This window comes from Pseudopodoces humilis, chromosome 1, assembly GCF_049639895.1.
Source record: "Pseudopodoces humilis isolate 2021_Gansu_Grassland_sample_001 chromosome 1, ASM4963989v1, whole genome shotgun sequence".
In the NCBI taxonomy this organism is placed as follows: Eukaryota; Metazoa; Chordata; class Aves; order Passeriformes; family Paridae; genus Pseudopodoces; species Pseudopodoces humilis.
Genome location: NC_142200.1, coordinates 88,947,603 through 88,974,044, shown reverse-complemented (window position 1 = coordinate 88,974,044; position 26,442 = coordinate 88,947,603). Strand labels below are relative to the sequence as shown.

The 26,442-nt window shown below is 39.8% G+C and overlaps 1 protein-coding gene across 2 annotated transcripts; it reads left to right on the top strand.

Annotated features, from left to right (window-relative positions):
• Positions 1-4,464: 4,464 nt before the first annotated feature.
• On the top strand, positions 4,465-22,112 carry TBC1D7 (TBC1 domain family member 7). Of its 2 annotated transcripts, none has more exons than XM_005525285.3 (8): positions 4,465-4,609; positions 6,527-6,650; positions 7,183-7,263; positions 10,058-10,245; positions 11,817-11,954; positions 13,540-13,685; positions 20,915-21,044; positions 21,844-22,112. In XM_005525285.3, the coding sequence occupies exons 2-8, from the start codon at positions 6,539-6,541 to the stop codon at positions 21,928-21,930; spliced, it is 882 nt and encodes a 293-aa protein (XP_005525342.1). In that variant the 5' UTR covers positions 4,465-4,609; positions 6,527-6,538; the 3' UTR covers positions 21,931-22,112. The 2 variants fall into 2 exon arrangements, with proteins under 2 accessions (XP_005525342.1, XP_087913852.1); XM_088057726.1 differs by lacking the exon at positions 4,465-4,609 and adding an exon at positions 4,909-4,928.
• The last annotated feature ends 4,330 nt before the right edge of the window (positions 22,113-26,442 follow it).

Here is a 26,442-nt window from a genome sequence, read left to right as displayed (position 1 = left end):
CCTTGAACTGGCTTCTGGGCATATTTGTGGCTTTGGTACAAAGAGAAATATTGCAAAGACTGAAACCCAATCCTAATTTCTACTTGGTTTTGCATTTTGTTGCTCATACCTGCATATTTTTGTCTCACCTCTAACCATATATAGGGATCATAATAACTATACCTCATCCAAATACCACAACTCTTGATTAGGCTGCTCAAGATGACTTAATTTTCCCACTGTCCTTAAACCGACCTACCTTTGTCTCACTGTCACCTCATTGTCCTTTCTCAATTAAAGAGGAACAAACCCGAGATAATATTATTTGGGACTGTTTATTAGTTGTGCTATGTCGTGCCCCAAATGTGCCATGCTCAGTGAGAGTACAAAGCATGTGTTTGGTACTATTTAAAAACTTGCAAGCCTTTTTCAGGCAAAAATGTCAATCTTAACACATCTACTAATCAAGTCGGTAGAAGAATAATTAGGGCAGGCACAGCTGATGTTACACAACAAATCAGTTATGACTAGAATCCAGAAGACATCATCCTAAAAATATCACTAACATAATCTTTAAAAAACCTCTTTACATTTGGAGCAAGCAACAGTTGTTGTTTATTTCCTTCGTAATTGTCTTGCAGTTTCTGTATACCTTTGCAGACAAAACCATGTCACCTCTGAAGAACACTCTTTCTTTAGCAGGATGAGACAACACAGAAGTAGGATACATTTGAACTCAGATTGCCAAGTTCAGCCGCTCCTCTTGCTATTTTCAGCCCCGTAAGCCTTTTCCTTGCAGTCATTTGGGGATGTGTGTTTATGATTACAGGGACAGTATTTGGTCTGCTTGGAGACAGACCTGCCTGTTGTGCCTCCATGCTAAAATGAAAGGCTGAATTCCCCTCTGATGCCAAACAGCTTTATAATTTTTTTTACCTCAGAGTGTTAGATTTTTTCCATCTGACATCAACAAGGAATTAAGTTGTGAACATTAATAGTGCCAACATTTGCATTCTTCTCTCAGGTAGAATGTAAACAGCAGAGTGATGCTGTTTTGGCCAGGAAATGGGGCCAAGCATTTCCACGTCTGCTGATCTTCATAATGAAAAGGTTATGTGAATGTATAAGTAAATTGTCCTTTCCATTAACACAGCCCTACTCTCCATCTGGAAATATTCATGCTTCTGAAAAAACACAAGATGATATCTTAGAAAAGCTGAAATGACCCAACTTGTAACTTCTTTCCTGAACATCAATCATTTACTATTATGACAGAACAAGGAATGGTGCATTAATAACCTGGAAGTACACACTGAATCTAATACACTGTGAAGATATTATCAGATTAGTGCCTTTTTTTTTTTTTTTAAAGTACATCTTCCATCAGTTTAGAGCAAATGAAACCCACATGAAAACTTTACTTATTCTTTGTATGTTACATCCTTGTGTCATAATGCCATGCAAATATGAACCTCTGTACTGTGTAAAATGGACATTTCATTGCTTTGTATTTTCCCGCTTTTTTGAGAAATTCACATAACAAGGTGTGCTTCTGATCTGTAATTCTGGTCTGTAATTACACTGGTAGGTCAGTCACACAGGACAGACTGAACTGACTTTCCAAGAGCAGCACATCACAGAAAATTAGTGCAGCTTTAACAGCAAAATAATTGCTTTTCATGAAGAAACACAGGCACAATATAGTTCATATTTTGCAATAAAATACGTTAAAAATGCCTGTTTGGCTTCCTTCTCATGTGGCCTTTTATGTCAGTGAGTAATTCACTTGGTAATTCACTTGAGCAATATAAAGATAATGCAAGCACAAAATGCAAGCACAGTAATACTCATAGTTACAGATGAAAACAAGAGATGCAGTGTGCTTGCAGGGTACTAATTAATTTGGCTCTGGTATCTCAGATAATCCCAATCCAACTCCAAACCTGTTTCCCTTTCATGTGTGCTACCTCTTCTAATGTTATTGCTGTTTAGAAGAATTAAATGTTTAGGTTATCATGGTTTGGATAAATGCCTAGTTATGCATTATTGATTAATGATGTATTAATCAATTTTATTATAAACACAGTCCTCCACTTGGCTGACCGACACTAGCAGCTATAAATGATTAAATTCTGCTTTAATTTTCAGTGGCAAGAAAGAGATTCTGTCAATAGGAATGAAGATAATTTATGTCCCTAGACAAGGGAAAATAAGGTTACTATTCAGTCTATGAAAATAAAAAAACGTTTTAAATTAAATATTTAAGTCATGAGTCACTTGTGTGCTTTACAACAGAGTTACAGCATAAAGAGTCAGTTGGAAAGTGCAGGTGGATGTAGAAGGGAAGTTCAAAGATAAAAGGGCTGTTAGAGTAAGAAAGTCCAACTCAAAAAATAGGTTAGTCATCTTTGGTTTGCTGTGGATGTGTCACCACATAATAATTGCTGTAGTCATTAACAGGTCATGCTTAACCTACACTTTTCATTTCATTTAATTCAAATTAAATTCTTTAATTCATTTCCCACTGACCTAAATATTTATGTGATATTTACAACTGATCTCACTATAACCTATTATATTAGAAACAGGCACCATTAAGAAAATCTCTGTGTATAAGAAGCTTTCTGTATATGGGGTTTAGAAACTTTACTAGGGGAAGAACATTCATGTTATTGTTTTCCAGGACAGGTGTTGATTTTATGTTGTATTTTTATTCAGCTAAATCTTTCAGGACCTAATTTTGTTTAGGCATTTTTAGCAATGGCATACCATTCAGTTAACATTCCGTATCTCCTGTACTATAAATTAGTGCTAAAATAAATTGTGTTAGCTTAAGGCTTCTTCAGAGCACCACTATAGCTACGCAATATATCTTGACAAGGCCAGAAATTAATGATTGAGAATTGCACAAGATTTAATTTCAGTAGTTGTTTCCTGAACCGTGAGATACCGTTTAGCTCCCAACACCACCGAACAGCTCTCGTCCCGAGACAAGTGCCATCTATGGATAAAAGAGGTATTTTTAGTTGATGAAGCCCCAAGTGATCAAAAATGGAACCAGCCTGCCACCTGCTGCTGAGCAGAATAATTTCAAGATTTGCTAGGACTTGTTCTGCTCCAACAAAAAACACACTCCTGTGTGAGCTGGGTTTGACAAAAGCCTTGCCCATTCTGCAAGGGTATGCCTTCTCCATGACTACTTCAAAAGTCTGGGGCAAGATTACAATAATGGGATGTTCTGTGCATTTGAAAATAGGCCACATAACCTCAGCAGCTGCTTTGTCTTCTCTCTCTGGCACTGGGGCGGCCACAGCTGTGCCCAGTTCTGGCACCCTCAATTCAAGAGCCATGCTGACGTGCTGGAGAAGGTCCAGAGCAGGGCAGTGGAGCTGGGGAAGGGTCTGGGGCACAAGTCCTGTGAGGAGCAGCTGAGGGAGCTGGGTGTGTTTAGCCTGGAGAAAAGGAGGCTCGAGGGGGATCTTATCGCTCTGTTCCACTGCCTGAAGGGAGGGTGTAGCCAGGAGGGGGGGGTGTCAGCCTCCTCTCCCGAGATTCAGGTTGGACATAAGGAATAATTTCTTCACAGAAAAACGGTGACGTTTCACAGTGTCCAAACATGGGAATGGGCTGCCCAGGGAGGCGATGGAGTCACTGTCCCTGGAAGTGTTTAAGGAAAGGCTGAACTTGGCACTGTGGTCTAGCTGACAAGGCGGTGTTTGGTCAAAGGTTGGACTCGGTGATCTCAAAGGTCTTTTCTAGCGCAACCGACTCTGTGATTTCAGCACTTCAAAACCTTGCTGCAGCTAACGCAGGCCCTCGATGGCCTCCTTCAAGTTTCTGCTCCTGGAAAGGGACCACGAGTTGCGAACTCCACTCCGGCTGCGACCAGCTGCCCGCTCCTTGCAATCGCACAGGCGAGGTCCCACCACCAACTAACTACCAAAGAACCCTAACCCCGAATCAAAATCACACTACTAGTTTGATGTCCCACAGTTTTGGCAACATAGGTTGATTTTTGAGGCTTTCAGCAGCAAGATGCAGGTCCTTTATCTGTTTTGAGGGGCGGGATATTTAGCATCCAGTACTTCGATCACACGCGCCTGAGTAAATGTTGGTTTTGCGAAACGCACTTCGCATCCCAGAGGTTTCTCGAAGTAACGCGTCCTTAGGAGCCACCGCGGATGGGGGCAAAAGCACCGAGCACACCCATTTTACAGCAAACAACGCGGTGCAGCCCTCAACGCACCCCGCGCCATGCGGGCAGCCGGCTCCGAGGGACCGATACCCGCTGAGGGCAGAGGGATTGAGCTGAGCGGTGACGGGGAGCACAGGCGGGGTGCCCGATGCCCCGACTGAACCCCAGAGGCTGCGGGACACCCACAGGGGAAGCCGCGGCCCCAGAGCGACCCCAGCGCGGCCGCCCCGCGCTCCGCCCGCCGCCGGGGCGGGCCGGGCCCGCGCATGCGCAGCACCCGCGCCGCGCTCGGGCCGCGCCCGCCTGCCCGAGGTGCCGGGGGGCGGCGGGGGGAGCCCGGCCCGGGCCGGATTCCCGGGATGCGCTGGTCCCGTGCCCAAATGTGCCCCAGTTTTCCTCTGGGACTGTGACGGAGGCCGGGAATTGAGCCCCGAGGTACGGCCGGGTGGGGGGGGAGCCTCCGGCAGGGCCTGCGAGGGAAGGGTGCTCGGTGGGGGACAGAGCGCGGTGGCTCCGCAGGCTGGGCCTGTGGGGCGCTGCTGCTTCACTTGGAGTGACACTTAATGATACCCTGAAAGCCGCTGTTGAGGCCAAAAATGCTGTAATTGAAGATAGGACGAGTTAATTGCACATTTCTGTACTGCACACTTCCAGTGAGCTGGCTAAGGATTTTTTTCCCCCTTCTTTTTTCCAGTTTATTGAAGACGGGTGTGAAGGTTGGAATATTGGTCGTTTGTCTAACAGGAAAATACAGGTCTTGAATTCTGAGGGAGGAAATAAATTATCTTCCTTTTTTACCACTGAGTAGATAAAATATACTGCTGGTATAGTTCTAGTTTAAAATTATTAAAATAGTATTCCTGGCTAATAGGTCATGCTTTTATTTTTCAAATTATATTTAATGTTCCTGTTCTGTGTCTCTCCTGCCATCTTTCCACAGGTGGTATGGGCCAGACTTTTTTTTTTTTTTCTCAATAACACTTAGTAAATTCAGCTTTTAAAGATTCGAAAATTTTAAAAATCTGAAAATTTTCAAAAGTAGTTGAGTGTCTATCACATTTTAAGTCTGCTTTTAGACATGGCAGCAAGGTAAACAGTGAGCACTCTGGTCTGCATCCTTAAATGCACCATACAGGAATATAACAGTCATTTTAATAAAGACAGTGCAGGACTGGAATGTGTTGCAAGTAATATTTATTTCTTTTTTCTCTAGTTTTGAAATAATATTTTACTGATCTCAGAAAGCACTACTTCAGTCTTTTGCTGGTTTGTATTTTGCTGTCTGGTCTTGGCCCTGATCCTGCAAAGCACTAAACACAGACATAATTTGAAACACAAATAGGCCTACTGGATATATCAATTGAAATGTGTGCACTTTCTATAAAATTGTGGCCTTTGTTTATATCTGTGCTTTACTCCTGATGGGTACTTTGGTTCTACAAGGAAAATAAGAATTTAACTATAAAAGCTTATCTGTGCATAATTCACTGCTCTTTAGTCAAAATAAATTATTTTTCTGCAGATTTTGCTGCTGTCACTGGATGTAAAAGTTAGGATTGTTCTTAGTCTTTTGAGTTAGGAAACAGAACTTTTTTTGCAAGCCTGAAGAGGAGAGAGAATTGATAGAAGTCTGAGCTGAATTGAAATATCATTTACAGTTGTTATGATGCGCAGAGTGCTCGTTGGAATTTACCTTTGTTTCCACTACAGGGATGAGACATTTGGTTTTAGTGCTGGAATAACAAGCTCAAGGCTGTGGCTCTTACAGCAGCTGGTAACAACACGAACAGTTAATTAGTATCTGCAATTTAAGAAGAAACCTACACCCCACCCTTATTCTTCCTTGTCACCCCTGTGCCTCTGAGGCCAACACTGGCTTGTCCTTGCTTCTGATTACCTTGGCTGGTGTGTAAGAAGCCCAATACTTTTACTTACCTGGGCTATAATTTTACTTGAGTACGATTTTCGTAATCAAAATTTTGTTAGACTTGAAACTGTATTTTTTATATTGGTTTTGAAGTACAGGGAAAAATACTTAAGTGTTTCTCCAGAAATTTTTAAAAAAATTTTTGAAAATGAGCATAATGTACTACGTGAATAATTTTTTTAAATCCCTGAATTTTGTTTGTAAAGTTGGTATCTTTAGACCTTGTTTAGAATAAATTGTGTTTATAATGGTTTTTGTTAGTATGTGACAAAAAAAAAATCTTGGAAGATTTTAATATTCTCTAGGGTTTATTAATACTGTAGAGACATAGGCAGTAAACTTGTATCAGTGTGCAAAATTACTTGACCTTAAAGCAATAGGAATGTATTCTTGTAAGTCTTCAGAGGAATTAATTTTTTCTCCAGAACGAATCCATCATGGCTGATGACTCTCAGAGAAACTTCCGCTCAGTGTATTATGAAAAAGTGGGGTTTCGTGGAGTTGAAGAGAAGAAGTCACTGGAAATTCTGTTAAAGGATGACCGTTTGGGCAAGTTGATTTCACTGTTTGCTCTATTTCTTGGTGATTAGGGGCTGGGGAGGGAGTATAATCCCTGAGTTAGTGGTAGCAGACCTTTGATTTTCAAATATCTGGAAATCGGATTTTTAAAACTATTGAAGATTTGTCAGCTTGCATGTTTCTTCTTTTGCTGTTAATTCCATCTAACTTCAAAGCAATGAAGATGTTACTGCTGTTGGTCCCTGAGGGGTGCCACATCTCTGACAGAACAGAAAGATAAATGTTGTCCCTTTAAAAAGGGAGTTAATTGTTTTGACAGTGACATGCTTTACAAAATGCCTATAAAAATGGTCCAGTTTCCTCCTGATGAAACCTGGAGTAGTTTTACTGTAAGTCAGGCCAATATGAAAGCAGTGAAAACATTTGTTGATAATATGTGATGAAATAGGGAATTTCAGTCTACAACTAAAGTTTGTCATACTTTGATGGGTCAGAGATGCAAACCTATTTATAACCATATTTAAATTTGTCCTGATTTTTTTTTCTTCTCATTTCATTACAGATATTGAGAAGCTTTGCACATTTAGTCAAAGGTTTCCTCTTCCATCCATGTATCGTATACTGGTGTGGAAAGTGCTTCTAGGTATGAAGTATAACATGGAATGTAGAATTTAGGAAGGTGCAATTTTTTTGTTTGTTTGTTTGTTTGTTTTTTTTCTTTTTGTCTTTAAAGTTTAAAGTAATGACATAGATAATTCTACCTTGCTTACTGATACATATGTAGTCTGCTTTTGTATCCACCTCAGATGCACAATGGCAATTATAAAACAAGTTTTTGAGAACTTTGCTGAAATGTGTCTAGGAGAGTATATTTCTGCATTTAACTTTGTAGCACTATCCAAGCACATTTATGAAATGGATTTGAAATGTGGATTTTGAGAAGTCACTGATATATGATAAGATACTCAGTTGTGCTCCTGAAATAACAGACAGTTAAGTTGAAGTAAAGTTGTGATTAAGTTTAAGATGGGTGAAGCATGGAATGCATGTTTATTCTAGAGAGAAGCTTCGTATTCTGTGGAATATTGGTTTCTTATGGTTTTGCTTCTTGCTGAAGACAAGTTAATGGTATCCCCAGAAACTTCAAAAAGCATAAATAGATTATATTTTCCTAGAAGTGCACTAGTCAGATGACTAATTAAAAAGTATTAATGACTTTGCACTAACTGGTCAAGTGCATTGGTTGACTAGATGCAAGATAATGTCCACTTGCAGACAGGAAGGGTTTAAAAAAAATCTTAATTTTTTAATTCATTTTTCCCCCTCCAATTATTTACATTTTGAAAGTTGTGGCTTCATATTCCTGATGATGTGGATTTGTAAGCCTTTTTTTGGCAAAGGCAGTAAATAGTGCACAAAAGGGGCAAGATCTAATTACAAAACTTGAAGTTCTTGGCATTGAATTTACAGAGTAGTCCTACTTGATAAAAGGCTCTGCCATTAAAAAGGTTATTGTACCCTGGGCACTAGTGAAGTAGTCAGCATCCTTTAAAATATTGATAGTGGGAAGTACAGCATAGGGGTTTTGGACAAGCAACTCAGTACAGAATCCTTCAGCCAACATTACAATAGCAAAATACATCTCTGCAAAATTGCAGACCTCACTGCAGAGCCAGGTCTTGGGCTGTTTTAGATAAAGGATTCGTGAATCATATGATAACACAAAACACCTTCTGAGTCAACTGCATGGAAAATTATACTGGTTCTTAAAAGTATTTTGTCTTTTAAACCCAGAGTGATTCATTTCACAGCATGAAGTTGTTACAGGGGAGGTTTAGTTTGGATATCAGAATAAGGCTCTTCACCCACAGGGTGGCTGGGCAGTGGAATCAGCTCCCCGTGGAAGTGGTCCCAGCACCAAGCCTGACAGAGTTCAAGAAGTGAACTCTGCTCTCAGGCACATGGTGTGATTTCTTGGAGTGGTCTTGTACAGGACCAGGAGGGGGATTCAGTGGTCCTTGTGAGTCCCTTCAAACTCACGATATTCTATGATTTCAAGTATTGGTACTGTCATTCTATGACGTGCCTTGGGTGAACAGAGGTTTAGGGACTTTCCTTAGGCTGCATTTCAGTGTTAACAGCTATCAGAAAAGCTGGTGTTGAGAAGGACAGTGCAAAATAACTCTCTAAATGGCTGGAACCACAGCTCAGCCCATTTCTGGTGGGAGGTGTTATGTGATCTCTAAATAATGCTAATAATTTAAGAAAAGGAAGTCTGTCCTGTCAACAAAACTCTCTCAGACATGTACCAAAGCTTGCTGATGTCCCAGGCGACGTGTGTCAGCAATGTCTTTGTTACCTTCCTGTTCAAGGATGATTCATGGTGGTTTCCAGGCACCCCTCTTGTTTCAGCTACATTTTGCCTGCCTAAGGTTGTCCTCTGTGTTTGAGGAGAACAGTTGGAAGTATGTACATACAGTTATGATGTTGAATCTCTTTTGGCATATCATGAAAAATGTCTTGCTTTCTTCCAGCTTTTGAAGTGCAGACAGGTTTGCAGCTGGAAAAGAAAAGATAATTTTCTGTCTGATGTGCTTGTTCCTCAACTCAGCCATTTCATGGTGTAACACTTGGCAGGAATACTTTTTTTCTTTAAATGAGAGGTAAAAGGAGCAGGTAGCTTGTTTCAGAACTGACTTTTGAAGAAGACTTTGTTCTCATGGGTTTCTACACTGGGAAATATTCTGCTCCTCTTGTGATAGGGAAATGGCTTTTTATTTTTTGCCTAGGTGTATGTAAGTTTTTTTTTTTTCTGTTGAAGCCTGTGACAGTTTTGTTGTGAACATCAGTGCATGGCCAAATTGAGTCTCAAGTTAGGGATTGAGTGAAATGGTAAGTATCTCTTCTGAACACGCTGTATAATTTTCTTTGCCTTTCTAGTTAGATACTTTTTAACTTTTTTTCTCCCAGGAAACTAGAAAAGATATTTGTGTTGTGCTAAGAAAATAACAAATGTTACTTTACAAGTGACTATGTGGCATTCTTAAGTTTTAATCTTTAATTGATTTAACTGATTAATTTTGGTTTTTGAATGTCATTTTAGGGGGAATTAATTCCTGATACAGTGAGTAAAGAGTTTTCTGGCAGTAAAGTAATTAATACTGCAGTGAACAGTATCTTTGCCTTAGTTAATTGCATGTACATATTCTCTGTCATCTCAGACAAAGTCTAGAATTTGAGAAAATGAACAGCTAATGTGTATAAAAATCATTCTACACTGACTTTGTTTTCAAAATAAATGGAAGCTGGCCACAAATACCCAGCTCGTACTGTACGGAAAAGTAGATAGGAATAAAAAGTAACAGGTAGGACTGCTCCTTACAATTGTTTATATTTTCTTTTAATTTTTTAATTTAATTTTTTTATTATTTTTTTAGGAATTATTCCTCCTCACCACGAATCTCATGCTTTGGTGATGAAGTACCGGAAGGAGCAGTACTGGGATATTCACCATGCTCTTCGTGTGATCCGGTTTATTAATGATTCTACCCCACAGGTTGATGTTTTTCTCCGCATATATCAACTGGAATCAGGAAAATTGCCTCGAAATGTAGCTTTTCCATTGGTCAGTGGTGATTTTAACAGTCTTTTAAATACAGTACTATATTGAACTTCAAACTATAAACCAGTGAGAAACTGAACTGCAAGTCACCCCACAAATGTTTGTAGATAGACCGAGTAGGGTGAATGGAAAACGGAGAAGTACTAGTATAAAATAAAGCACTTTGTCAAAGTGCTGTTCTCTTTTCCTTTCTCTAAGTACTTACGTAAGATTTTATGCCTTAAAATCTCTTTTGTGCATTTTGCCTGCTAGGTTTCAAGCCTTTTATACTCCAGGGCACTTCAGTTTCTTTATAGCACTAAAATTAAAATGACATCTCATTGGAGCTCATAGGTTCTTATGTGTCCTGGAACAAGAGTAATTCAGAGCCTGTACAAGCAGTGATTTAATGCAACTTGCATCAGATATTTAAATTATTTGTTTTTAAATCTAGACTTTAGTGGACTGTCCTCTTTTTTTTTCTTAGTCTGTATTTACTTGGGCTTCTGTCAGGTAATGCACATACTCTGCTGTACACAGTGTACACCCATATGGTTAAATGAGGCTGTGCTGTGCTGGTAGATTAGCAGTGTGATGATAAAAAAAATGTCTTTCTTTCTTTTCTCCATGAAATAGGAGATGATGAAAGAAGCCATGGATCTTTCTAGGTGGATTTTGTCCTGTAGTTAATTTATCTAGCGCAGCTTAATTTGTAATTTTTCACCTATAATCACAAATTTTGACATAAGTACGTGAAGAAAAATTCAAAATAAAAAAAGATTGAAGTTAGTATTGAAAATTTGGTAAAATTTAGAACTGGAGGATTACCTGCAGCATTCTCTTGTCAGAGGAGGAAATGTTTTCATACCCTTACCATTTCCTAGGAATGTGGCTATCCTACCCTCCAAATTTCCTTGATCTTGGCATGTGATGCAATGGGCTGAAAATTCCTCCCTTCTAGAGCAGTATTGCCCTCTGGGCAAGTGTTTTGTCGGTGCATCCCAGAGCTGCTCTCAGGACTGCAGTGAGGTTTCATAGCGATGGTATTTAGCAGAGCCCCAGTCATTAGTCCTGTAACTCAGGTTTGTTTTGCTGCTGAAGAAAGCATTTGTTCTCTTTTCAGTGCAGTCACTGTTCCCTTAAACATATGAGAGGTTACTCTTGGTAGTAATGCAGGTGTTTTATTGTAGAGGCAGAGGGAGATGATAAAGAGATGTCAGATTGATCTAAATATTTTGAAATGTTTGAGTAACAAACGGAAGACTGCTGAGTGTTTTGTGTATCTGAGTGCAGAGTGTTCAAGTAGGGATATATGTGTATTGCAGCAGTCTGCATGGCAGAGGCATACCCCAGTAGCATTTAAGACTCTCTATATGCTGAAGCATGTTTTGGTTTTAAAAGCAATACAAATCTTAATTGCTCTGTTTTAATAGATATCTGTCATCATCTGCAGCTGCTGCCCAATGTCTTGTTTAGGAACGTCAGAACAGCCCATTGTGTACATTAATTCATGGTTTTTTTCCCCAAATAGCAGAGAAAAAGAATATAAGAATAATACTTCTGTGTGGTTCACTTTTTTTTACTTTGTTTTTCAGGAACCTGAAGATGAAGTGTTTCTAGCTATTGCTAAAGCAATGGAGGAAATGGTAGAGGATCCTATAGAATGCTATTGGCTTGTCAGTTGCTTTGTGAATCAGCTGAACAGCAAGCACAAAGATTCATTACAACAACTGGTAAGGAAAAAAAAATATTTTTTTCTTTTTGCAAGGAGAAGCAGTCATGGAAAGCATCAGTACAGGGAGACAACTGGAGCAGCATAAGCGACACCCTTGGATTCTGTTCCACCACCTGTTTTGAGAATAGGGGAGGAATGCTTTTTGCATTGTGATTGTGCTGCCCTGTCTAATGTAACATTAGAAATTGTTTTTTGTTTCCAATTACCTTTTTTTTTGCCTAAAGGTTACATTGTATCTAGTTGAATTATATGTCTCACAAATTGGTCACTTAAGAATTTTCTTTAAACAATCAAAAATGTCAAAAGTGAAGAACATCTTGATGTATGTCTGCTACTTTTTAGGCTGCATCTCTGGCATTCATATGCTGCTCATTGGATGATAGACAAAGCACAGTTTTGCTTTATAAATAGAGCATAGTACTTCCGTCTTCAGAAAAACAGTATGTTGCAAATCAAATCATAATAAAAAGTGGAGTAGTTTTCTTTTAGTACTGATCATTTCAATGCTATCATATAATATTAATTTTGAATTTCCATCTTACTGATTTGTAAAATTAGATTGTAATGTGTACTTATCAAAATTATGAAAGCTCTTGTAATTCATCAAATAGCCTTAACAGATAAGGAGCTTTTCGTTAACAATATTCTCTGAGGTAAAAGTATCAAGTACGTGCACAGCAGCAATTGCTGAATAGAAATCTGCTGTGGAAAATTATGCCTGCCCTTGTTAGTTCTTTTGGAACTAAGAAATAATTTTTAAACCTACCTTCTGTTTCTCTGGGTGGTACACTCAATTATACCAGTTCAAAGGAGAAAGGAATATTTTTCAAGTGTATGTTTGTATGATGTAAACAGTGCCAAGTTCCTCCCTCCCTAATTTTTTTTTTTTTTAATACAATCAATATACCATGACTCAGTAGGTGAGAATATGGGCAAAGGAATTGTTTTCTGCCTTTGACAGCTGAAGTCCGTAGCAGTTTCCCTAACTATGACAAAGCATAAAGGTAGTCAAGAATTTATGAAAATGTGTATTGTGTTACATTAAAATTTAAACAAGATGAGAAAATTATCCATGTGCCTGAAATACTTAGGGTTTTTAAACAGTAAATCAATGTCCAGCTTTTAATGGGTTGCACAGGGATTTGCTCTCAGAATTGATTTTTTGGGTTTTGCTGCATTGTGTGTAGATTTGTTTTTGATGTGCGCTAAGGCGATTCGGTTTAGGTGAATGAAACTCAATTTTACTTGTGAAGGTAGCAGTAATTAGTGCACATTTAATCTCTGCATTGCCTTCAGCTCTGAAGCACCTCCTTGCACTAGGGAATACTACATATCTTGGAAGTTCTGCTAGTGGTCAGCAATTTAAGGTAGCTGAGGTTGCTTCTTTGGTTAAGTACATAATTAATTAATTGCAAAAGTCAGTAACACTTGTATTTTGGAATAAGAAAAACAATGAAGGTGCATTATTTTAATATGTTATTTTGCACCAGTTGAACTTTTAAGACAGTACTTGTCTTACAGTGTGCATTAACTATGAAGGTATTCTGATGTGAGTTACCTACATTTTTCTAATTATTTCTCAGCCAAAAATTCTGGAGCAGTATTTGAACATTGAAGATAACAGACTACTGATGCATCTGAAGGCATGTGCTGCTATGAGCAAACTCCCCTACGATCTTTGGTTTAAAAAGTGTTTTGCAGGATGTTTACCTGAGTCCAGTTTACAGAGGCAAGTTATTTTTCTTTTTTTTTTTCCTGTTTGTAACTGCATAGCAATGTCAGCTGTCATCACTAGCAGGTAAAGAGCTTTCCATACTTTATCTGTAAGGTTATGGTGTAAACTTTATTGCTAACTCGGAAATTATAAAATTGGATTTAATTCCCCGTGTTACTGATGTAAGATAATCAATCTCTGTGTGATTGTTTCACCCACTGAAGATAAAAAGACTGGATCTAAGTATACCAGCTGATTCTGTTGGACACTTAGTGCCTCCTAGCATGTAGAACTTCAAACCCTCTGTCACTGTTGCATAGCTGAATGGCAGTCAGCTTTTGGGCTTTTTGACAAAAAGCTGTGCTTGGGGAGTGATTGTAATATTATATTAGTGTTAGATGAAAAAGATTTTGGGAATGTGTACAGGTTTTGGCTGGGATAGAGTTAGATTTCTTCAGAGTAGCTGGTATAGGGCTGTGTTTTGGAGCACAGGGATGTTTTTGGAACACAGTTCCTGCAGAGCAGTGCTTACACAGTATCATTCTGCTCCTCACCAGCAAGGAGGCTGGGGGTGCACAAGAACATGGCTGGGAGGGGACACAGCCAGGACAGCTGACTCCAGCTGACCCAAGGGATATTCCATGTGGAGTCATGCTCAGCAATTAAGCTGAGGAGGAGGTTGGCAGCTGGGAGCACTTGCTTGGGGCCTTGCTGGCCATCAGCTGGGGTGGTGGGCAACTGTTCTCAGTTGTATCACTTATCTCACGTTTTATTTTCCTCTCTTTGTTATGTTTTTCTTATCTTACTTATAATTTTGTGGAAATTATTATTTCTTTTTAATTATGAAACTTTATTTCTCCACCCACAAATTTGTTTCCTACTTCTACCCTTCCAATTTTTCCCCCATCCTGCTGGTGGAGGTAGTAAATGAGTCTGCTGCTCAGTTGCTGGCTGGGAATAAACCATGTCAGAATGTTTATTCTAAAAAGTACTAGGGCATATTAGTTATTACAAACTTAATGAAATAGTGGATTATACAGTTAGAAATAGATTGTTGAGCTTTTAAAAGGGAAAAATTCTTGTGCATGACACTTCACTGAAGGGCTTTTGAAATGAAGCTTGTATGATTTCTCTAATTCTGCTGTCTGAGAACTCTTGGAAAGTAGGGAATTCAAGCTCAATGCAGAGAAACATTTTTCTGCATTTATAAGAGTTGCTGATAGCTGAACAGGATGTGGCACAAAGAAAATAATGGTGTCATTTTCAGTTGTCTGAAAACTTTGAGAAGTAACAATGTTCAGTGGAAGTTTTACTTCGAGGGAATCACAGGAATCCTGTTCAGTGGCTAGAATAGGAACCTAGCATCTAAACAGTGCTTTGTAAATTGCTTTGTGTTAAATGCTTTTATGGTGGTAAAGTTGGTCATAACCTGAATAGTGGATACAGTGTTTGTTTATCTGGGACTTCATGTTCCATGGAGGAAAGTGGAAAATGGCTGTTTTAAAAAATGTTTTAAAAAATGTTTTAGTTATCCTTATAAGAATAAGAAGATTTTAGGGAACAAGCTGTAAGATTAGAAAACATGCTCTCTGCTCTTGTTGGACCATGATCTTTGAGGTTCTGTGGGTTTCATTGTTGCCGATGATTGTTTGAGAGAAAAAAATATTTGTGAAGAATTGAGACCTTTAGGTGCAACACAGTAATTGTTACATGGCAAATTCGTCTTATCAAACACCTATAAGGCTCCAAAACAGTCTTGTCTGCTTAGTGATTGTGTGTGATGTGGTGGTTGAACACTTTTACTACTTCTGTTACTGCAGAAATTATATAAGCATGTATAGTATAGGATGTTTGTTACAGTTTAGAGCTCATGTGATTCAGTTTTGCTACTGGATCTTATGGCTGTGGACAAGAGCTGAGGGAGGAATTTGTATCAGAGCAGATTTGCTCTTGGAAGATGAATTTTAAATTTTAAAAAAAATTTCTTATTTTTTAAATTTTAAATTTTTGATTTTTAAAATTTCTGCTGAAAATTGAAAAATTAATGGAGCTGTGTCATCCTGATGGTGTAAAAGGAAAAATATAGATGAAGAATTTTGATTTCATATTCAATCTTGCCAGAATATTTGGTTTCAAGTGTCTACTGTTTTGAATCAGTTTTACTTATATGAAATATTTTGTCTAATCAGTATTCATCTTTAACATTCCAATACACTGTTTCACCTTACTGAAATAGAATTTTTTGATTACCTGGAATTTTTTAGTACTTTTTCTTCCCCTGGAAAAGGTCCAAATACTGGCTTTTTGGATCACTCTGGAGGAATAACAAATTTCAGTGTTGGTACTTCTGATGGCAGAACAATCCCTTTTCCCAACAGTTCTTGTGGGAACATGATGGGAGTGCACTTTTTCTTGGCAGTTTAGGTTTGTGAATTATTCAGTTGTAATCATAATGGCCTTATTCACTGAGGAAATAACATGTATCATGGGTAGTATGTGACAGATGAACTTAATTAATGCTTGGTGATTTGGTTTGGATTAGGATCTAGAAGCCCCAGTGCTTATCTGAAATGCATCCAAATGTCAGTGTTGAAACTGCTGAAGTTTGAAGGTCTCAAGTTCTCCTGTGAATTTTACTTACTTTGCTGTCAAGTGAGAGATTATCTGAACACAGTCTGTCATGATTTATTTTCACTTATGATTTAGCACTGCATTTCTTAGAGAGGCTGCTTGCTTTCTATGATCTGTAGTCTTATCTGCCAAGCAGATAAATCTAAATTTCATGGTTTTGTTTGTTTGTTTTTCTCTAAGGTTTACAAGACTTGTACATGCTGCACAGAAATTTTTCCTGGTAATGATGAGATGAAGTTGCACAATACCACTGACAATGACAGGCATTGGCACTCAGTGTAGTGTTTTATAGCACACTTCAAGTTACACCATAGGTAAAATTTATGCATCAGTTTAATTTCAGTGGGCTTGGAAAATACATAGAGGCAGGTTTCATGTGGAAACTTTGAGCTTTGCAGCTTATGCAGTGTCTGATGCACTTGGCATATTATGTGATGATCTTCTTGACAGACTTAAAGGCATCACACTGGTAAAAGGGCGGAGCAGACTGGCCATTTCAAAGACTCTGTATCCCACCTGGAATATAGACAGGATGCTTCCTGGAACATGAGCCAGACATTAGCAGAGGTTTGCGAGGCACAGAAAGGGGTGCTTCTCTCTGAGACATGGAGAGAACTGGATCACACCTTTGTTTTCATACTCATCATTGCCCTATTTGTTTGATTTGTGCAGCAGCATATCTGCTCATCTGTTTGGTAAGACCATGTGTGGAAAATTTTCCAGCAGTGCTGTGAGGGCCCTCAGCTGGAGATCCCTGCTCTTAAACCTTGGGATCCTCTTTGTGACTTCAGCTCTACAGACAAAATGACACTTTGGCTGCCAGTTTAATCTGGCACTGTCAGCCCAGATGACCCAGCAGAAGCAGTGCAGCTTTGCAGTTGTAATTGTGAATGAGTCAGGCGTTTTTTTATGACCTAATGATGCCACTCACGTATCAGGCTCCTGCCTAATGTTGTTTGTACTCTGCACTGAAGGCTTGGCATTGGCTGGGTGGTGTTAGGTTATTAGTCTCTGGTGATTTGCTAGTGGCAAAGTATTTGGTCATTCTCCTGAAATCTTACGACTTTCAAACTGGCACTACCTCATATATTAATATAATTCTGTAGTTTTACATCTGCGCTCTCCACGCCCTGCATAAATTACATTTGGTTGTAAAAATATAAGTAATTTGTTAATAGAAACAACAGAAATACAGAAAATGCCTTAATTTTACTGTGGAGCAGGAGGGCATAAGAATGTGCATGTGGGCTGCTACTACAGAGAAACTTAATTCAGTTTGTCTCACTGAGCTGCTTCCCAGGTCTGCAAATGGATGGGCACAAGATCATGATCAGGGTGAGAATTGTGTGAGCCTCATTGTGTCCCTCCATGCCCAGTTAGCTCTGGAAGGACACCCAGAAGTGCAGGCAGAGGAGAAAGCATTTGTTCTTTTTAGATATCTCTTACCTGGGTGGCTGGAGTACCAGAACCAGGAAATGAGGTTGAGTTTACCCTTCAGCATAGGGAAAATCTGTGAGGTTAATGTTAATATAGCAGAAAAAGAGAAAGCAGCAGTGCTGTGATGCTTCTTGTGTATTATTGCACTGTAGTGGTGCAGGAACCGCAGAGAGTACCTGGAGAATGGCATCCCTTCACACACAGGTGCACACAGAGTGAGTCCTACTTGTCTATAGAAGAAGCTCAGTGAAAAGTAAATGGTTTCATTTGCATAATCCTTGGCATGCTCTTTGCCTTTATAGCTTCCTATTTAATTTTATTTTTCCTTGTGGTTGGCAGTACTGCTTCTCTGTTCAAGAGTGTTCCTTTGTTCCTGTGGCTGATAGAACAGTTGTATTTCACAGAGGATGATAGTCACACAAAACATAGTGGATTTCATTCAGAATATGTATTTCTTTTTCTGCCTTCCTGAGTAGGGCTGTAGGCACAGTTTCATGATGTTTCTCTTATACTTTCCCACTCTCCAGGAGTATCAAAGAACAGGTAAAAAGTTCAAGTCTCTAGCAGTAAACTTGACCTCAAATGATTGCTATTGAAACAGTGAAAGCAGGACACCTGTTACCATCAATAGATACACAATGTATAAAGACTGCTGTATTAGAATAGGATCCACAGAAAATATGTTTCCTTGAAACTGCTGTGGGTTTTTTCCACTTTTGACAGTTTATGCTGTTGTTCCTGGCTCTGCTGGTACAGACAAGGTGCTGACTGTTGATCACAGAGTTGCACAATCATTCCTGATTACCGTCACTGGTGGAGTTGTACTGAGAGTAACAGTAGCTGGAAATGTTAAGGGAAAAATATTGCAGCAGACACAGCTAGTTAGTGCTGACATCTCACTCAGTTTTCTGTACACCATCTTCCAAAATTTGTTAAGACACTGGTGATTTAGATACTGCATCTGTTTTGCCATTGTTAAAATATTTGTTCTGGAATCAGACTAAATAATGCAGGAAAACAATAGAGTGTTGTGAGCATAGCATGCAACCTAATGTAATTAAGGAGACTGAAGTCAGAAGAATTGGTTGCAAAATAATGAAAGAAGACTGGGTGTTTTATAAGAGGATTAGTAAGTTGGTTTTCAAATTAACATGAGCTTTAATGTGAACTTTAAAAATAATTTCCTGTTTTTGTGATCTGCTACTCTCTGTAATTGTCACTTGTAATTACAGTTTTGATGAACATGAAACACACAGGGAAGTTTTGTTGTATTCTAAACAGATCTTTTTGTGAAGGAAGATGCTGTAGAAGTAAATAGGGGTGACCTGTACATTGTGGAGCAGAACTGTTGTCTCAGTTTTCTCATATCCTTGCATTAAAGCTTCCTAGACCTGACTTCAACAGCAAAGTAATATTTGCAGTGATCATTTGTTCTGGGATGCTTGAACCACAAATGAAGCAGTAAGATTTTGATCTTGGATTGTGTGTTCCTGTCCCTATGGGGATTATACTAATTGTTTAATTATAGCAAGACAGGGAATTAAAGTTAAATTGCAAAGAGGAAAGAAATTGGCTGTGCCTTTTTCTTTTCCCTATCTGTTCATGTGGGTTTTTTGTTTCCTTCTACTTTCAGAATAGTCCTGAGGATCTTACACATTTGTTTTTCTCTTTTCTTTGTTATAAGTTAGAATCTAGTCCTGTGTCTGAGTTTGTGGCTGTTGCCTCAGATGCCTTCACTGGGAATGACTGGGAAGTGCCTGGCTCCACCCTTTTTGTGCTCTCCCTTCCAGTACTTGTTTACATTGGTGAGAGTCCTCAGATCCTCTCTTCTCCAGGCTGAGCAGTTCAAGCTCTCTCACCTTTCCTCATAGGAGTCATTTCATCATCTTAATGATGCTCTCTCTTGGCTGGGCTCTCACCTCTTAATTCCTTGTGTCAAAGTCTGATTCTACATTTCAGTTCAGCTGTCAAAAGTTTGTGTCATGCCTGCGTTGTGCTCTCCTGGCACGCTGGGCTGAAGGGCAAATTCTTCTGAGAGAGGTCATGCAGAAATTGATTTGTCACTGGAAGGAGCACACCCATAGATCCAAATTTGTAGATGGGCTGCAGAAGATGATTTTTCAGTTGGTGTTACTATATTCAGAAATTATGGAGGATAGTGTGTGATCTTTGTTCCCCCATGTTTTTATTTGGAAGGAGAAATACTTTGAACAAGTGCCCAGAAGGAGCAAGAACTGTAATCCTCAGAAACTCTTTCTGACACAGCTCTTTAAATTCAAGAACTAAAAATAATGTGAGCCCATAAAAGCTGCCATCTGACAGATGGTTTCACACTGTTTTGTGTAGTTTTTTATCGTGAGTCTCTTGATCTGGGCCTGAGAGAGAGCTGCTGGATGAAGGATGATTTCAAATTGTTGCAGGCTGTTTTGGTAGTGATGATCCATTTTAATATTCATCCAAGTTCTGTTCCTGAGGCATTTGGACACCTGCCTTTCAGGTTTTCTTAAAACTGTGAGGTTCAGGTAGGGTTTCACATGAGAAGTAGGAATGCTTAGGTATTTCTGAGAGTGTTTGTGCACAGTAGGATGGATTGGAAGACTTAATAGTTGTTCCTTGTGCCTAATTTAAACATCATGGACTATATCCTGCTGATAGGTCATATTTGCATCTCATACAGCAGTAACCTGGAATATTTACCTGCTTGAAATGTAGTAGTTCAGTATTACATCCCTTTGAGTTTTTTAGCAACTTAGCTGATTGAAGAGTATCTTTATTAGGCATGCTAATGAAGTTAATTTCTTTTTTTTTTTTCACTAGAAAAAATTCTCATCTTTACCACACACTCTGGTAGCTGTGTAGTTCAGTAGAGTAGTTGTTACAGTACAGACTATTAGCAAGATTTGCTTTTTGTACTTGAGCTTGTAAACATTTCAATTTCTAAGCAGCAACACACCATATCAGTACATGCCAACTACTGCTTGCCTCCCCTCTGCTCTGCACAGATTGAGGAGTTGATAAAATGTCTTCTATTTATCCTGACCTGAATAATTCAATACATTGCTGTTCTTCAGAAAAATAATCTGGATAGAGATGGTTGTGCAAAGGCTGTTCTGTCAGAGAAATAAGCAGATAAACACTGCAATAACGTTTAATGATTCCTTTTCACTTTCTTGTAGAGTTTGGGACAAAGTTATAAGTGGATCCTGCAAGATTCTTGTGTTTGTTGCTGTGGAGATATTATTAACCTTTAAAATGAAGATAATAGCACTGAATTCTGCAGAAAAGATCACACAGTTTTTGGAAAATGTAAGTACTCTAATTATGCTGTGCATTACCTTTTATAGCTTATAACTGTTTCAGCCTGAATCGCCTGCTGCAGATGTACCAAAAGATATTATTACATTACTGAGAACAGTGTAGCAGTACCAAGGTTAAGGGAGAATGCTCAGCAATGAGAATAATAACTTTTTCTATCAGGAGTTAAGGCTTCCATAGAATGAAGTGATTTTTAGGTTTGGGGAATATATTGTCTGTGTTTGTACAGAACATTCCTTGTGATACTAAAGGGTTTTTCTGTGAAAGTGAGTGCTGGTCAGGTTAGGTTAATTTTTCTGGAGGCTTCTTAGAAGGGTTGGTTTCTGGTACCTTTTTTTTTTTTTTGTGTCTTGCCTGAGTGCAAATCTGTAGACTCAGGGTGTGTTTTCAGTTGATGTGAGGATGGGATTGAGAACCTGACCCTAAACAGTAACGAGCCATGTCAGCGGGGCTGTAGGGTCCCACTGTAACCCAGGTGAGTTATGTAGGATACAGTTTGAGGTCATGGATAGGCAGTGTGAGTCATGCCTGGTGTCAGGGATGTGTGAAGTGTGAGATACCTGGCTGCTTATCAGCATTTTGGAAATAAAAGCTTTTTGTCCAAAACCTGGATGTAATATGGTGTGTGCAGGACTGAGGGATGGTGGGATGAGAGGACAGGGAGCTGGGATTCTAGTTTTGTTTTCTTTTTCATAAAGAGATAAAATCTGAACTGGAAATTCAAAATCTTTATTTTAAACAAGTCAGAATGGAGTGCTCTGACCAGGCACCTTGCCCTGATCCTTTCCAGATTCCTCAGGACAACACCGACGCCATCGTCAGCAAGGCTGTGGATCTGTGGCGCACGCACTGCGGGACTCCGGCACACTCAGTCTGAGAACTCTCTTGGCTCCTGACAGCTTGGAGAAAAAAGATTGAGTGTCTTTTGAAAAGACTTTTTACCACCCTTCCCCCATCCTAGTGTGATGTTCTTCATTAACCCTTTTGTGTAAAGATGCTATTAAAGCATGGTTTCTGATATGTAAATATTTTTCAATAAATACAGATGGAATGAAAATACTTAGTGGTGGGGTGATGATGTCTGAAGTGTTACTTGTTCATCCAGCTGCAGCATTTTGATTGCACAGTGTGCACTCTTGCAGAAGTAAACCTAACTCTTGAAGCAAGGTAAATAGATTTACTTGTAATTTAAAATTGTTTCAGTATGCCATTTATACTTTGTGTAGCTAGTTACTACTTGGAAGCATTCATGTGGTGAATTTACCAAATGTCAGCCTGCTGGCTGGTGAACAAGCATGCTTTTGCTAGAAATGTAATTGTACTCCTTTAACACTGTAAGTTTTCAGATAAATTAAGCTTCCCAAATCTGAGGTAGAGGACATCAAAATGACAAGGGCTGACATCCTTTTCTGAAAGTGTTTTAAAACACTTTCATTTTATCTGTCAGACACCTCTCTATGGCTATATCTCCTTTGTTCTTCATGGAAGACATTCTAGCAAAGTGGATCTGTGCAGGTATGGAGAAAATCAGTGGGATGAGCCAATATAGTTCAGAATTACAGTCCAGTAATAACCAATGTCTCTGCTGAGTGCTTGGCTCAAAGCTGCTGTAATTTGATTCTTTGGTTTAGATTTCAAAATTATTTCAATGCAGAAATGTAATTCATAATATAAGTAAAAGTAGAGTGATTAGCCATGGATAGGGATTTAGTGGGGAACTGATCTTTTTTCTTGTAAAACTGTAAAATTCTGCTTCTACCTTTTGCATTGACTGGGGAATTGTACATAAGAATGTGTTGCTTAGCTGTTATTTGACTCAAATTGGCGCTCAGTTGCTGAGTGCCAAGGATGCTCATTGCACTTGAGAGAGTGTGTTTAGCTTGCACTCAGAAATTGAAATGCTTTAGAAACGTTTGTTTTAAACTGGGTCAGGTTTACCTTGCAGCACATTAATTGGGGCAGCCTGGACTTGGCTGGGGTTACCCCTAAAGCCCTGGGGAGATGATCTCTGCTGGATGCTGAGACCTCGCTGTTGGTCTTACTGGAATGCCCAAGTTCAGCCAGTTCAGGAAAAGCATGTTTGTGTCTGCTTTGGAATCTACTCTTGTGCCTGCACTGTGGTAATCCATGGAGTCCATTTTTGATGGGTGCTTGTTTTCCTGGTGCAGGCATGGGAGCTGGGTAAGGTGCACAAGAAGGACACAAGTCCTGTTAACAACAGCCCTGCATGCTGTAATGTGCAGTGCACAAGTGTTTCAAATAAAGCCCATGGGTGCAGTCTGAGACACTGCCCGTGTGAAGGATTCCCCCCAGCTGCACAGGCAATTCACACAACCCCAAAGGTGTGGGTGCATTTCCAGGGTCTTCACACAGCAGATTACTTGTCATTTAAAAACAAGTAGCGATGACACCGAAGCTGTTTCAGTCCTGAAAGGGAATCAATAACTCATATTCTGTGAAGAGAGGTGCACTGAATCAGGATTAGAAATGCCAGTCAGTGTTACTGCTTCCAGGCTTGCCAGTGAGTGTTCCTCCAATTACTGTTTGACTGAAGGCTCCAGAAGTATTTTTTTTAATTTAAAGAAGCCTTTCCCTGTTAGTGGGCAGGCCTGGAGCTGCACAGAAGAGAGAGATCAACTTTTACAGAACCATAGAAAGGCTGAAGTTGGCAGGGACCTCTGGAATCCATGTGGTCAGACCCCCCTGCTCAAGCAGGGCCACCTAGAGCCCAGGACCAAGCATGTCCATGTGGCTTCTGACTGTCTGCAGGAGAGGGAGTCTAACATCTCTTTGGGCAACCTGTACTTGGTAATCCTCACAGTAAAAAACTTTGTTTCCACATAAACAACAGCAATTTTACTTAACATCCCATTTCATGTGGGATGGATCCCCAAATGCTGCTCTACTGTAATGTCCAGCTGAAGTTTCTGTGTAGCCCTTTCAGTTCTGTGTACCAAGAAGGATCAGGAGTGTTTCTTTAATGCAGGGTCATTACTTATTGCGGGCTATGCTGAAGAAGGGGAGCTCTCAAGAGAGTGCATGGTGGTTTAATGCCATGCTTCCCTCACTGCTGGTGAGAGGCATTTGTGTGTCTCATAATGGATCCATTCGCAAACTTAAGCTGTAGATTTACAGAGGAACCAGTTTATGCAGAATATGCCCTGAATTCCCAATAAGCTGGAAGTAGGAATCTGGCTCACTTAGGCTCAGTTAATTTTTGATAATTGCTCAGTTGCTCATACACCCAGAGGAACATAAGGCATTAGCTCAGAGCCCTGCTTCCCAAGGGAGCAGAGCAGCAAAATGGGAGCTTCCACTGTCCCCAGCATGCAAGTCAGGGGAAAGTTGAGGCAAGGTACCTCTAAAGTCCCAGCCTGGAGCAGAGTCCACTGTTAGGGAAGCCTGGATCTGTCTCTCCAGACATTGTCACCAGCTTGGGGTAGGTGGCAAGCATTCTTGGACCTCTTGAACTAAACCAGTGCAATAGTTGTGGTGTCCAACTTGGCACTTCTAATGGGAAGTCCAAGTTTGGTCATTTATCTACTATAGCAGTTCCTAACACAGAATGTTTTGATGTTGTACATAGTTGAACCTCCCACTGAAATCTTTGGCTAAGTAAAGTAAGGAAGGGGTTATCTTTGCTACTTGTTTTCTGTTAACCTCTATGTCATCCAGCAGGAACATGAGTTACCTGATGTTAATTTTTCCTGAGAAGCTTGGAAATTAGGTATTTTTTCTTTATTTACATAATTTCTCCTTGAGTGGCCGAGTATGTAACTGCCTGCTGCATACTTGCTTGTTCATTTAGAACCCAACAAGTGTTGGGTTGTTTTTGGTTTTCCTTTATGCTTTTTATCCCCCAGAGACAGCACTGAAGCATTCACTTTGGACAGTGAAAGCTCTCCCCCTCAAGTTTCACCCTGCCAAATATCTTCATGGACTTTGCAAATAAGAAAAATAAGCTTAATTTGATCCAGTTCTCCCCTCAAGCCATATTTTCTCTCCAGAGAGGTTTAGAGCGGTGCCATGTCTGTGCTGTCCCGTGCTGCACACATCATCCAGCTGATGTCCAAATGTGATGGAAACTCCAGATAAGTAAAGTACTGGCAGATGTCAGAGGATGGTGCTTGAAAAGCGATGAGTGGTTTGGATTTTTTAAGGGGCCTGACTGCATGGAAAGAAAAGGAGGAGAGCATGGAGACAAAAGTAGCCAAAATATAGTAATTCAATGGCCCATAAAGTAACAGTGATACAGAGCAGAGTTCTGTGGACAGGAGAACAGCTGTCATCTCCACATGGGACAGCCTCAGCTGAAGATGTCCTTCTGAACACCACAGCTCCCATGACACAAATTGACCTACAAGCCAAGCTTTTGTTCTTTCTGCCGCTCAGGGTGGAATTCTGTAAGCAGCTTTGTACCGTTTGAAGGCACTGCTGGCCCATGTGGGCACCTGAGGGTGCTGTTGCACCACCTGCACCTTGCCCTGACAGCTGCACCAGAAGCTCCCACTGCTCAGGAGCAGGGCAGCTGCTTTGTCCCACACAGACCAGCTTGACTGTGTGACCAGGACACGGCCATGCTGCTATTTTTGGGCTTGCTTGTCTGGGAACCTTGAGCCAAGGAGCCAAGGGGAGAAATGGAGATGAGGAAGGTGATGGCAAAGCAATCCAGCCCTACACCTGTGCTAAGGGCACTGAGCTCTGAGCAGGCACTGCCAAGCAGCAGAGTGTTTGTGCAGGTGTGTCTGTCACATGGAGAATCGATTTTTTTCCAGGCTCCTGTTTCCTGCCTACAGATAGCATTGGATTGCAATTTGATTGCCAGTAATTACTGATTGCCAGTAATTACATGGATGTCACTGAAGATACACACATCCCTTCACTTAGACTGGTTTTATGAAATGCTTCCATTAAAACATAACACATCCCTTTTGTAGAGGTCTCAGTGCAAGAAATTGGACTGTGTTCTCACAGTCCCTGTACAATGTATTCTCACCAATATTTTTCTTGTTAAAGCACAGACATTACCATATGTAGCCAAGCCACTATATACTGCTGCTATGAAAGCCGTAGCTCGATGTGGGGGAACAAAACCTACAATTTTGTTTATTTATCCACATGTCACAGGATAGCCACAAACTTGTTGGCAGAATGGAAATACATAGAAAGACACACAAAATAGGATAGGTGAAAAGTTGCCCAGATGGAAGCAAACCAAAAAAAGCTCAATACCTAAGTTTTGATCATGTTGTGTTTCTCTACCTTCTAGCAAGGGAAAAGAACAGAATTTGGTCAGTTAAAGTAGATGGATTTTTAATTTTTGTGTAATTGGAAGCCTCTGTGTGTCAGAGGAGGGGAGCTGCTCCCAGCTGCCACTTAGAGTGATGCT